Source organism: Amblyraja radiata, chromosome 14 (assembly GCF_010909765.2).
Source record: "Amblyraja radiata isolate CabotCenter1 chromosome 14, sAmbRad1.1.pri, whole genome shotgun sequence".
Classification (NCBI taxonomy): Eukaryota; Metazoa; Chordata; class Chondrichthyes; order Rajiformes; family Rajidae; genus Amblyraja; species Amblyraja radiata.
In genome coordinates this window covers 30523469-30537828 of record NC_045969.1, presented here as the reverse complement: position 1 = coordinate 30537828, position 14360 = coordinate 30523469, and the positions used below count along the sequence as shown (strand labels likewise).

The following is a 14360-nucleotide window of genomic DNA, read 5'->3' as shown; positions in this document are numbered from 1 at the left end:
CATTTGGACAGGTACATGGAAAGGAAAGTTTAGACAGATATGGGCCAAACGCAGGCTGGTGGGACGAGTGGCATGTTGGTCGGCATGCGCACGTAGGGCCGAAAGGACCCATCTTCACATTCAAAGAAGGGCCCCAAACCAAAATATTACCCATCCACACCCTTCAGAAGTACTGCCTGACCCATTGAGATACATCACCACTTTATACTCTACGTAAGATTCCAGCATCTGCAGGTCTACAGTGGACCTTTGCAAACTGCACCTGTGCATCTGAACCAGAATGGCCCAACATCCTTGTGGTGAGTTTGCCACTGCAGATGGGACAGGTTTACACTTATCTGACAGGGGACTGGGACACGGATATATACTTGGAAGGGAAGGGTTATTGTAGACATTGCTCGTTTGGGTGCAAGGAGGCACGAGAGGAATAGATTACTTAACTGCAATATTCTCTAATGAAGGCATGTGGGAATAGCTTGGTTAGGTAACATGGACAAGTTGGGCCGAAGGGCCTATTTCCATTCTGTATTAATTACTCTTTGATTCTACGTCAAGGATAGTGACTGAGATTATTAAAGTTAAATACAATTTGCTCACTTAAGTCGAGGAGCTTGTCCTTAAGAAAGGCAAAATATTGACTGAAGAAGGGCCCCGGCCTGAAATGTCACATATCAATATTCTGCAGAGGCTGCCTGATCCGCTGTTATTCCAGCACTATATGTCTTCATTTGTCCCAACTTCTATACTCGGTACCCTGACTGATGAAGGCAAATGCATCAAAAGCCTTCTATAACACCTCATCCACTTGTTACGACACTTTGAGGGAAATATGTATCTACACTCTGAGATCCCTCTGCTCTGCAACATTCCCCATGATCTTACCATTCACTGTTAAAATTCTGGGCCGGTTTGACATCCCACTGATCTGCAATAAACTTAATTAGCCATTGCTCTGCGCACCTGCCCAGCTGATCAAGATCTTGATGTAATTTCTGACAACCATCTTTTGATAGGCAGTACATCAGTAAGTATACTAATTGTCTAGGGCACCTAGGATCCACAACAAGAGTCCGATTCACTTGGTGCCTTTGGTACATCCGTCGTTTTTTAATCTTTGGTTGCTTGACGTGGCCAGAGCTGTTTGATATGATGGGACTTGTTTCAGTCTTTGCCTGAAGGAGACAATGTCAATGTTAGAGTGAATTCAATGAACCTTTACTCACAGTGGGAAACAAATTCATAAGTCAGAGGACCACAGTAGTGTGACCTTAGGACATGAATTTCCCGAGGCAGCTCAAGATTGGTCGTCTTATTTTAAAGATGGATAGAGGGCAAACTGTCTTTTGCAGCTTTCCAAACATTGAACATTAAAATATGTTTATTTTTGATTTCACAAACAGAATTTAAAATGCAATTGGATAAAACAGAATTGAATATTACCGTCTCAGAGAAGGACCTGTTCCAGCTCAGCTGTAATGTGACCCAACAAACTCAAGATAACTCTCGATTTGCTGTGTACTGGTTTGCTTGGAAGGTCAAAGAAGACATTGATGGGATCGTCAAGGAGACGATTCTGAAAGTTGATCACAATTCGGTATTTGGTTTCGATGCCTTGACGGACAGGGCTAAAAGCATGAAGGACAGATTGCAGTTCGAGAGGCCATCCAACGGATTGTACACTCTGACAATACATAATTCAGGCAGAGGTGACACAGGGAATTACTACTGCAACGTAGAGGAGTGGATTCAAAATGCCAACAACATCTGGTACAAACTTGGAGAGGATGAGTCTGGGCTGCTTACTGTCACTGTTCAAAGCAAAGGTAATTTATCATAGAAATATAGAATGATGACAGGTGGCTATTTGGCCCATTGTGTCCAGTGCAGCTCATACAGAATATGATTCCAACCACACACTGTGTTAAGAGATTTTCCCAACACTGTTCTTAATTAATGGAATATGAAATATAGCACATGGAACATAGAACGGTACAGTCCACAATGTCCATGCCAAACATGATGTCAAAATTAACTAATCTCCTCTGCCCACACATGATCCATATCCATGCAAATCAATTTACCTATCTTGGGGCAACACAATGGTACAGTGTTAGAGTTGCTGCCTTACAGCATCAGAGACCCTGGTTCGATCCTGATTACAGGTGCTGTCTGTACGGAGTTTGTTCGTTCTCCCTGTGTTTTTTTCCGGATGCTCTGGTTTCTTCCCACTCCAAAGACGTACAGGTTTGTAGGTTAATTGGCTTCGGTAAAATTGTAAATTTTCTGACCTTGGGTGCTGTCTGTGCGACGTTTGCATATGCTCCCTGTGATCATGTGGGTTTCCTCCGGGTGCTCCAGTTTCCTCCCACATTCCTAAGGCATGCGGGTTTGTGGATTAATTGTCTTCTGTAAATTGCCCCTCATGTGTAGATGGGATAATGTGAAAATGGGATAACATAGAACTGGTGTAGGGGGTGATTGGTGGTCGGCGCGGACTCGGTGAGCCAAAGAGCCTGTTTCCACGCTGCATCTCAAAAACTAAATTATGGCCTTTAAAGATTTATGGAGAACATGAAAGGATTTAGACATTTAAAAGGTCATTGAACACCTGTTTCTTCCATGTGTGAGTGACTGACTTGCTGACTTTGCGATGCTCTAAGGAAATAACCCAACACCCCTTCCTTAGAGCCGCAGTGAAGGGTCAGCTGCATTATGTGACCAGGGCCCTTGGAGTGGGGTTTGAAAATCACAATCATCTGGCCGGGAGATAAGGGAACTATTATAGAGCTACAAACACTATAGAATGGAGTCCAATGAAATCCGGCTGCAAAATAATTAATATATTTTATATTACTTCTGAATTTGTCTCATAGTATCTGAACTTGTCCCGTTGGTGCATAAAAAATGACTTAATCTGAGAGTCAAACGTTTATTTTATCATTCTGTACCACCAAGGCATGATGAATTCTAACCAAATATCTGTTTTTTATGTTTAAAAATAAATGTGAAATATATTAAATTTTATCTTGGATTAATATTGGTATGCGAGTTCAGACACATCTTGTAACTTTGGCACACTTTTATAGAACATAGAACAGTGCAGAAACAGGCGCCTCGGCCCACAATGTCTGTGCCAAACAGGGTGTGAAGTTAAAATAAACTCCTCTGCTTGCATCTGATCCAACCCCTTCATTCCCTGCACATCCATGTTTCTATCTAAAAGTATCTTAAACATCACTATCTTATCTGCTTCCACCACCACCCCTGGTAGTATTCCTGATGCCCACCACTCTGGAAAAAAAAAACGCTTGCCCCATACATCTCCTTTAAACTTTGCTCCTCTCACCTTAAAGCTATGCCCCCTAGTCTTTGACAACCTTGGGGGGGGGGGGGGGGGGGGGGGGAGATTCTGCCTGTCTACCCTATCTGTGCTTCTCATAATTGTATATACTCTATCAGGTCTACCGTCAACTTCCAACACTCCAAATTCGTCCAACTTCTCCATATAACTAAGGTACTCATCCAAGAAGCATTCTGGTAAATCTCTTCTGCTCCCTCTCCAAAGCCCCCACATGTTTCCTATAATGGGGCGAACAGACTACACACAATACTCCAAATACAGTCTAACCTTTATAATCACATGTCAGACCGCATTTGGAGTATTGTGAGCAGTTTGGTGCCCAATATCTGAGGAAGGATGTGCTGGCATTGGAGAGGGTCCAGAGGTTAAGAGAATGATCCCAGGAATGCTTGGTTTAACATATGATAAGCGTTTACGGCACTGGGCCTGTACTAGCTGAAACTAAAAGGATGGGGGGGGGGGGGGGGGATCTCATTGAAATGTACCGAATAGTGAAAGGCCTGGATAGAGTGGATGTTTCCACTAGTGGGAGAGTCTAGGACCAGAAGTCATACACACAGAATAAAAACATATACCTTTGGAATGGAGTGTTCAAAAGGGAACTGCAGATGCTGGAATATAGAAGGTACACAAAATTGCTGGGGAAACTCAGCGGGTGCAGCAGCATCTATGGAGCGAAGGAAATAAATTGCCCCTCATGTGTAGATGGGATAATGTGAAAATGGGATAACATAGAACTGGTGTAGGGGGTGATTGGTGGAGTCTGAAGAAGGGTTTCGGCCCGAAACGTCGGAGTCTAAAGAAGGGTTTTGGCCCGAAACGTCGGAGTCTGAAGAAGGGTTTCGGCCCGAAACGTCGCCTATTTCCTTCGCTCCATAGATGCTGCTGCACCCGCTGAGTTTCCCCAGCAATTTTGTGTACCTTTGGAATGGAGATGGGATAGAATGTCTTTAGTCAGAGAGTGGTCAATCTGTGGAATCCATCGCCACAGAAGGCTGTGGAGACCAAGTCAATGGATATTTTTTAATGCGGAGATTGATATATTTTTGATTTATATAAATCCTTTCATGTTCCCCATAAATCTTTAAAGGCCATAATTTAGTTTTTTAGATGCAGCGTGGAAACAGGTGCTTTGGCTCACCGAGTCTGCGCCGACCACCCCCTACACTAGTTCTATGTTATCCCATTTTCACATTATCCCATCTACACATGAGGGGCAATTTACGGAAGACAATTAATCTACAAACCCGCATGCCTTAGGAATGTGGGAGAAAACCGGAGCACCCGGAGGAAACCCACATGATCACAGGGAGCATATGCAAACGTCACACAGACAGCACCCAAGGTCAGAAAATATACAATTTTACCGAAGCCAATTAACCTACAAACCTGTACGTCTTTGGAGTGGAAAGAAACCAGAGCATCCGGAAAAAAAGTCAGGGAGAACGAACAAACTCAAACTAGGGACAATCTGGAGTCCAATTAACCTACAAACCTGCATGTCTTTGGGATGTGGGAGGAAACTGGCACATGGAGAATGTGCAAACTTTACACAGATAGCACCAAAGGAAAGGATTGAACTGAGGTGTCTAGCGCTGTGAGGCATCGGCCCTACCAGCCACACAAATATCAATGTTCAATTTATTTCCTGTCATTCCCGTTATGCTAGTTGATATTTCTTTCCCTTCACGCTATGTCACTAAATTACGAGGCACACACTGTGCCTAAGACAACTCCTTTGTTCTAACTAAAAGACACACTGAGAACAGCACTCTGCCCACTCGGCATGTCTTTCATCCAAGGCATTTGAAAGATTCTGGAAATGAATCTGTTGTTATTACCTTGTGCTCCAATGGGGGGAAAAATAATCAAGAGGGCAAATGTTATTCTGAAATTGGTGAAGAGCTCCTGAAAAATTATTATCTTTAATTTGAGTTTCCTCCAGGAATAGAAGATACATTTCATCGGCAGCTGGCATTTAAAAAGGGTAGAGTTACCATAATGTTCTACCCTTTGACATAAACCATGTTATTCTGGTTTAGCTGCCTTAACAACTCTTGGTTATGCTTCCTATTATGGGGCGAAGAGAACTACACACAATACTCCAAATGCAGCCTAACCTTTATAATCACAGGTCAGACCGCATTTGGAGTATTGTGAGCAGTTTTGTGCCCAATATCTGAGGAAGGATGTGCTGGCATTGGAAAGGGTCCAGAGGTTAAGAGAATGATCCCAGGAATGATTCGTTTAACATATGATAAGCGTTTACGGAACTGGGCCTATACTCGCTGGAACTAAAAGGATGAGGGGGGGATCTCATTGAAATGTACCGAATAGTGAAAGGCCTGGATAGAGTGGATGTTTCCACTAGTGGGAGAGTCTAGGACCAGAAGTCATACACACAGAATAAATACACATACCTTTGGAATGGAGATGGGATATAATTTCTTTAGTCAGAGAGTGGTGAATCTGTGGAATCCATCGCCACAGAAGGCTGTGGAGACCAAGACAATGGATATTTTTTAATGCGGAGATTGATATATTTTTGATTTATAAGGGTGTTAGGGGTTATGTGGAAAAGGTAGGAGAATAGAGTTGCGAGGGAAAGAGAGATCAGCCATGATTGAATGGCGGAATAGACTTGATGCGCTGAATGACCTAATTTTGCTCCTATAACTTATGAACAAACCAAAGTCCTATGAATCTATATACACCAACATTATACTTCCTCACATTTTCAGTGTTTAAGGTGCTAGATAAATGCAAGTTACAGCAGGTGACAGATGTGCAGCGATTGCAGTTGTCAGTTCTATCGCATTGTTAATGGGTTTTTTGGGGGGGATAGTGAGTGCCCCAGGGCAGTTCATAGAGGTGTGCAATTTGAAACCTGTACTTCAGTTTCACATTTCTTTTGGTCATCAAAAAATGAAACCATTCTTTGTCGAGTACAAAACCCAGTAGCGTGGGATTCAATAACAGCTACTTTTGATACTCTTTCGCCTGTTTGTTCTGCAACACCGTGGCATCAATCACCGTACATTCTCTCAACCACCCAAGACAAAGTGACTTGAAAGTGTACCCGATATTGAGCCATACACTGCATGAAAATTGTGTATTCATCAGCTTTTCCATTTTATTCATCATAAGATCATAAGACACAGGAACAGAATTAGGCCATTTGGCCCATTGAGTCTGCTCTGCTATTCAATCATGACTGATCTATTTTTCGCTCTCAACCACTGTCTTCTCCCCGTAACCTTTGACACCTTTACTAATCAAAAACCTGTCAATCTCCGCTTTTAAAATACCCAATAACGTTGACTTGCTTCCGCCGCCATCTGTGGCAATGAATTCAACAGATTCACAACCCTCTGGCTAAAGAAATTCCTCTTCATCTCCATTCTAAAGGTACATCATTTTATTCTGAGGCTACGCCCTCTGGTTCTAGACTCTTATTTGCATCATATTATCTTGGTTTAGATTTATTATTTTCACATGTACAGTGAAAAGCTTTGTTTTGCATGCTACCCAATCAAACCAGATAATAGCATGCATAAATGCACTCAAGCCGCACTCAAGTGCAATAGGTAGAGTGAAATGAAAGAGTGCAGAATATAAATACTAAGTTTATTTTGGGAACATGAGCCTTGTTACCAATTTGGATTTTGTTTAAATAAAAGCATTTTTGTGCGGCTGCTGGGAGAGAAAGCCAAAAAGACTGCGTCTGAAACGAAAGCAGAAAATGCTAGAAATAAATAGGATGTCTCGTTAAACAGTGTAAAAAAATTGACAATGCCATTTCTGTGGGGATAATACTTCTTCACAATTAGAAAGGGTGTACTTATAATTGTAACCCAGTTTCTTGTGAGTTGTTAAGGCAGCTAAACCAGAATAACGTGGTTTATGTCAAAGGGTAGAACATTATGGTAACTCTACACTTTTTAAATGCCAGCTGCCGATGAAATGTATCTTCTATTCCTGGAGGAAACTCAAATTAAAGATAATAATTTTTCAGGAGCTCTTCACCAATTTCAGAATAACATTTGCCTTCCTGATTATTTCCCCCCCCCCTCCCCCCCCCTCCCCCTCCCCCATTGGAGCACAAGGTAATAACAACAGATTCATTTCCAGAATCTTTCAAATGCCTTGGATGAAAGACATGCCGAGGAGGCAGAGTGCTGTTCTCAGTGTGTCGTTTAGTTAGAACAAAGGAGTTGTCTTAGGCACAGTGTGTGCCTCATAATTTAGTGACATAGAGTGAAGGGAAAGAAATATCAACTAGCATAACGAGAATGACAGGAAATAAATAGGCGATTGATATTTGTGTGGCTGGTAGAGCCACTGCCTCGCAGCGCTAGAGACCTCAGTTCAATCCTTTCCTTTGGTGCTATCTGTGTAAAGTTTGCACGTTCTCCATGTGCCAGTTTCCTCCCACATCCCAAAGACATGCAGGTTTGTAGGTTAATTGGCCTCTAGATTGCCCCAAGTATGTAGGGTGTGGATGAGAGAGTGGGATAACATTGAGGTAGTGTGAACGGGTGGACTTGGTAAACTGAAGGCTGTGTTTCCATGCTGTATTTCTAAACTAAACTAAAAGCAAGTTTCTGATCTTTTTTGGTATTTGTTTTCTGCAGGTTCAACCCTTCATCAAGCAATTTGTTCAAACGATGCTCTGTTTTACTTCATATTCTTTTATCCCTTTCCAATTTTTGGGGTCCTACTTATTGCCATTTTACTTACACGCTACAAGACTCTAAACGCGCAGAAAAAGTCTGATGCAAAGAATGGTGTTCCGCTACTCTGGATTAAAGAGCCAGCGGTAACTTATTCCCCAACAAGTCTTGAGCCACCGGATTTCAGAATAGGACCAGGAAGCATCGCGTAACAAAGGAAAAAGAGAAAAGAATTTTGGACAAATAAATTGATGTTCAACTGAGGTAATATTGAACTAAAGGTGAATATTCACCCCAAAAAAGATGATCAAAATTTGAAAGCAACATCCTCCATCCCTTGTATCATGAATGAAGATCCTGAGGGTCAATCGATTGAGAAATGGGGGAAGAAATGGTACTTTTATCGTTAAAATGTTTGACTCAATTGGCCTCCTTCCCAATACACCTAGAAGACTTACTTTGTGTAGCTGGTATATTTTGTTTCACACTAATGTGTTTATCTTTAAATGGAAGTTCATTCCTGATTGTATAGCACTGACTGCAGCATACATCAGCAACATGCGCTGCGTTTGCCTCGGAAATTCCAGACTGAACGCAATGTACCATTGCTGCTGTTTGGCTTGGTTAGCGCCTCGGACTGTCGATGAATTTCTAGTCCTAATTTGCCAACTATTTTCACTGCATGAGCACTCTGCGTATTACATTAGTCTGCTTTGTGTAATAGGTCTGATGTCATTAAAACCAGATAATCTTCTAAATGTTAAGAATACACAACTGTACAATGGTAGAAAAGGATTGAACTATGATGGAGGATATGTTTTCTTTTAATTGCCCAGTTAGTTTGGTTAATGAACCGAAGAGTCAATGTAATATCCAAAGCAAGTCGCAACTGGATGAACTGTTATCCAGTCAGATCCCTGGTAACCAGCACAACTTGAATACTGAACAATGGAAGGCATGGAAAAAGAGTGGGATATTCATGGAAACCAAGGAAAAGCCATGGGACTGAAGGCTCATCGATATTGTGTCAGGCAAAACTCCACATTTGATCAATGGGATGTGCAATGGAGAAGCCAAGGAGGACATTTTGTGTAGGCAGTGATGTTCCTTAATGTTGTAATTGCATTCTGACCTAAACTGAGACAACTTACCCAAATGCAGAATGTGGGACAACAACATTATATTCCTTCCAGTGAGTACAGTGAAGATTATTAGCAAGTACAGCCAATCTTTCTTGTTTATGAATTTTTGATATGGATGTCTGATCAAGCTGCAACTTTACAGAATGGAGTTTTCATGCAGTTTTTTTAATATTTTTTTTTGCACTTTTTGAAATAGCTTTTTATTCCGTGTTTGAACAAATTTCATTATATTTACCTGTTTTGTTTCAATAGTGTTCTTTGAAAGAGTGCTGTTTGATCAAGAGAAAGGGTTACAGATCTGAACAAATCTAATGCCCTACAAAGTTCAAGTTGTTATATGGATGTTAGACTTTGCTGTAAAATCTGCCAAACTAAATTACATAATACTTGCCTCAGCTTACTTACTGTGAAGAATCTTCAAAGAAACTCTCATGTACTCCAACAAAGCAACTCCATTTTAAATTACTAAATCAAACTTAAAATCACAAATGGGGCAGCACAGTGGCACAGCTGCTGCCTCAGGCGCTGAAGACCCGGGTTCGATCCTGACTACGGGTGCTGTCTGTGTGGTGTTTGCACATTCTCCTTGTGACTGCATGGGTTTCCTCCCACATCCCAAAGACGTGTGAGTTTGTAGGTTAATCGGCCTCTGTTAAATTACCCCTAGTATGTAGGGAATGGATGAGAAAGTGGGATAACATAGTGTTCGGCGTGGACTCGTGGAAGCCAATGGTCCTATTTCCAAGCTGATGCTTTTATTGCAGGAACCACATGGTTTTAATTAATAGTTGATTATTTGATACAGCCTTTAATGATTTCATAGCTGATCACATCAAGCCAGCTGATCAGAACTGCAGCAGCTATTTTTATAGTTTGTTAGTCCATGTGAAGAATACTCCTATTGTATCGCATATAATCTCTATATAATGAATCTTAGACCAACATACAGGTACTTGACATAAGTCCATGGTAAATCACTGCAAACTTAAACAGTTTTAGCTTCTGCACTATTGATCTCATTCAGTGGTTCAATGGTACTTTATTGTCACACGTACCTAAATACAGTGAAATTATTTGTTGTGCGTACAGTTCAGTAGAATCATACTATACATAAACTCACAAGTACAAGAATGGCACAATTGTAGTGCAAGAATAGTAGATTACGCTGAGGCAGTACACAAAGAGTCGCCACGTTTTGGCACCCTGATTTCAAGTTCTTAAAATAGAGCTTTATCTTGGCCTTAAAGGCCAATAACCCTGACAACAACAGATCCTGTCATTAACAGAACTAATGAACAAAAGAGCTGGTGGTTCTGGTAAGATCCTTACAATTTCTGTTTTTTTCTTAGATGTTCCTTCTAGACAAAACCAATAAGAGGTTCAGACGGTATTTTGTTCCTTGAAGTGTTGAATGTGTTCAAGTTTTGGTGTCTGTACTTTACGAGCAGAGATGATTCATGGCTAACAACAGGGTAACCAGCTGCTCTGAAGTTTCTTTGAAGCATGCGTTTAGGCTATGTTTATTTATCAAGAGTTGTTTCAAGAGATGGTATGTCATCTAAGTTTGAATTTAGATGTCGGATTCATTGTCAGACTAACAATGTAGCCCAAAGATCTTCAAGTGAATACAGTATGTGATCAATGTAACACGATATCTTTATTACCAAAACAGCAAAGACATTTAACCACTAACCTTTTCTAGGCAGTCTCTCAGAACTGAATGTGACGTGCTTCCACCATGGTCTTGAGATGGACATGCTTCTATGTGTAATGTGAGCTGGTCTTTCCAAGCCAACATGATCCTTATAGAGTATGGTTCTGGTCCAATGGTAAGGAGAGCCAAGGCAACAGGAGGCCTAGCTTTGCTAAAAAAAAACACAACGTGATGGAGTAACTCAGCGGGTCAGGCAACCTCTGTGGAAGACATGGATAGGTGGCGCTTCAGGTTGGGACCCGTCTTCAGATTGATTGCAGTGTAGGAGTGCGGGAAGGACAAAGCCTGGCAAGTGATAGGTAGATACAGGTGAGGTGGGTGGTGAGGGGTTGATTGACAGATTAGTGGACAAAGGCCAGAGATGAAAAGAAGACAAAAGGATGTGAGATAAAAGGGGAGACGAGGAGTGAAATGTGAAGCTAGAGGGACGGATATGGGTGGAAGAGGAAGAAGGTGGGGGGATAGTGGGAGAAATGGATGAACATCTGGGTTGGGTACAGGGAAGAGAGCAAGAAAAAAGCTAGGGGTTGGGTCTGGGTACCAAGCTTTGGTGCACCAACTTAACATGCACGCACATAATCTGGCCCCCATCCTTTTCCTTGGCCCATCTTGCAGGTACCACATGCTCTCGCCATCCACCCCTTCACTCTTTCCTCCAGCAGTTTCCCTTGCATGGTCTCCCAATCGTTCTCTCCCTCCCCTAACTGGCTTCTAAGGTTTCTCCAGTGTGCAAGTTATCTGTTGCTTCCCTCTCCCTTCACTCACCTCTTTCATTTTTAATCCCTTTCCCCTTCCATACCCTCTCAATTCCTCCACTATCATGTCGCAGCTCCTTGCTGTCTCCCAAGAGTGAGGCTTTTAAACTAGCACTGCTACTTGCCCTCTTGGTGGACCGAGATGCCATGAGAAGTGAATTGCTTAGATTAGTTTAGAGATACAGCGTGGAAACAGGTCCTTCGTCCCACCGAGTGCGTGCCAACCAGCGATAACCCACTCACACTAGTTCTTTCCTATACACTAGGGATCATTTCCAGAAGCCAATTAACCTGCAATCCTGCATGTCTTTGGAATGTGGAAAGAAAGTAGAGCGCCCGGAGAAAACCTACATGATAACAGAGAAAGTTCAAACTTCATACACATACCACCTGTAGAAAGAACCTAGGTCTCTGGCGCTGTAAAGCAGCAACAGACCGCTGCGCCACTGTGCCGTTCTGCATTCAGATCATACTATGCAAGAATACAATCAAGCCATGCACAGCATAACAGGTAGAGCTAACAGAAGAATACCAGAGGGCAGAATATAGTTTTACAGCATTGTGGCATTACAGTTCCAGACAAAAAGTCCAATATTCGCAATGAGGTTGGTTGGAGGATTGGGACTGTCCCCTAGCCTATGGGAGAATCTTTCAGAAGTCTGATAACAGAAGGGAAAAAGTCTGGTGGTGCGTGCATTCAAGCTTTTGTAACTTTTGTCTGACGGGAGCGGGAAGAAGAAGGAATGACCGGGTTGGGGAAAGGTCCTTGAATATGTTGGCTGCTTTCCTGAGGCAGATGGAGTTGATGATGGGGAGGCTTTGGCCCAACTCGTTCATGCGACCAAGGTACTAAATCTAAACTAGCTCAGCTTCTTCACTGTAACTAGGTCAAGCCAACAAATTCGAACTTTCTTGGAATGACCTGCTGAGTTGTCTAACAGAATGAAATGATCCTGATATTTATGAACTGCAACATTTGGCACCACGGTAGCAATGCATGAATAAGGGAGCAATTACAGGTATATACCAATTAAATCTAGGCAGATTAAGCTGAGAAAGGCATAACTAATTCAGCGCTAGACTTTAGAGCTCGAAAGACCATAGCAACTTCAAAAAGCAAATATAATTGGATCTCTTCTGGAGCTTGAGTGAATGCACAAATACTTTGCAGACGATTGAATAATTGAATAGGAATATGAAACACTCGGCATTTAAAAGTTTGTGTTTGGCACTTCATTGCACGCTGTAGAAAAATTCCTATGTTCAGCATTATTTTGGCAATACATGTCATGCAAGCATACTCCTTCATTAATATTTAAATGGATGTATAATGACATGAATGATGTACCGCATTCTCATCATACCCTACAGGGAAATAGATTATGAAGGAACAATTGCAAATGCTGCAATTTTCCAAGGGTAATAATTATTAACATATTTTTTTATAAGCTTTCACTATCTACTTGAGATAAAAGCAGTTTTCTAAAAATTGGAAATACAGACCAACATCCTCCATTCAAATTGGGTTCTGCATATAAAATCCAATTGAAATTCTTAGTTGTCATCAATGTATCTGGATGGAAATAAACTTCTAAAAAAAAAGAGAAAGAGACAGTCCTGACCCCCCCCCCTCATCTACCTCATTGGAGATCTTCAAACCATATTTAGACTTTACTGGACTTTATCTTGCACCCTTTATCCTGTGTCTGTACACTGTGGTCGGCTTGGTTGAAATCATGTATAGTCTTTTCGCTGACTGGATAGTACGTAACAAAAAAGCTTTTTACTGTATCTCGGTACAGGTGACAATAATAATAATATATTGTTAACTAATAAAAAAGAAAATTTAATTTCACAAAATAAAAATTAACATCGCAAGTTTTTCTTCACAATCTGTGAAGAAATATAATTCATAATTTATTTATACTTTGAATTAATGCATTTAATCAAAGTGAGTATTTTTTCATCTTCAATTTTTAAAGTCTGAAGCAGAATTGCATGTCGAGTATTACTGAATCGAAAATGATGACCAGAATATGATGACCACTTGCTATTCTAACTCTCTTTTTATTTTCTTCAATATGATCATTTCTCAATTCTCCTAATTTCAGTGGAATCCCATTGGAATATGAACAAATTTTCAATGCATTTAATCCATTCAAATGCCCAATTTTAAGTCTGACAGTGATTTTCAATATGGTATTCGATTATGTTTGGCATAAAAGCATTGCCCGAGTATCTTTTTAATTGAAATGTTCACGTCGTGCTTTAATCTGTTCCTGCCTGGTTTTACCAATTTGACTCTTTGGAACAAACTATGGATTTAATAGCTGCCAATCAGGAAGGAGTAATTGAAGGCATGCCAGTATTCCAACCAGGGAGTCTCCTCGCCCGCTTCATTGCTTCTCCCGGCCCAGGTTTGCTCATTACTTTAGTTAAGCTGTCACTCACAGAATCGTACACTTTAACCATCAATCATTTGTTAGCCCTTTTTTTCCCTTAAAAAAATGCAGCTTGTTACATTGTCCCAAAATATACCTCTCCATTATTTTGCAAGATACAATTCACTGTTAAAAGTTACCATTTAAAATAAAATCTCATCTCTCAATTTTGCTTAAATCTATGCATTTTGGTTATCCACTTGGTGAGAAATGTTTCTCATTATTGATTCAATCATAGATTCATCCAGCAAGGAATTGTGCCCTTTGGCACAAC

General features: G+C 41.1%; 1 protein-coding gene across 1 annotated transcript in view; it reads left to right on the top strand.

The window, feature by feature from the left end:
• Nucleotides 1-8414, top strand: part of igsf3 (immunoglobulin superfamily member 3) — a 148666-nt gene extending 140252 nt beyond the window's left edge. Inside the window, exons 9-10 of the mRNA XM_033032995.1 lie at nt 1401-1823; nt 7996-8414. Of these exons, the coding sequence (XP_032888886.1) occupies nt 1401-1823; nt 7996-8246 (674 nt within the window). The 3' untranslated portion in view covers nt 8247-8414. The remainder of the gene's footprint in view (nt 1-1400; nt 1824-7995) is intronic.
• Nucleotides 8415-14360: the final 5946 nt, after the last annotated feature.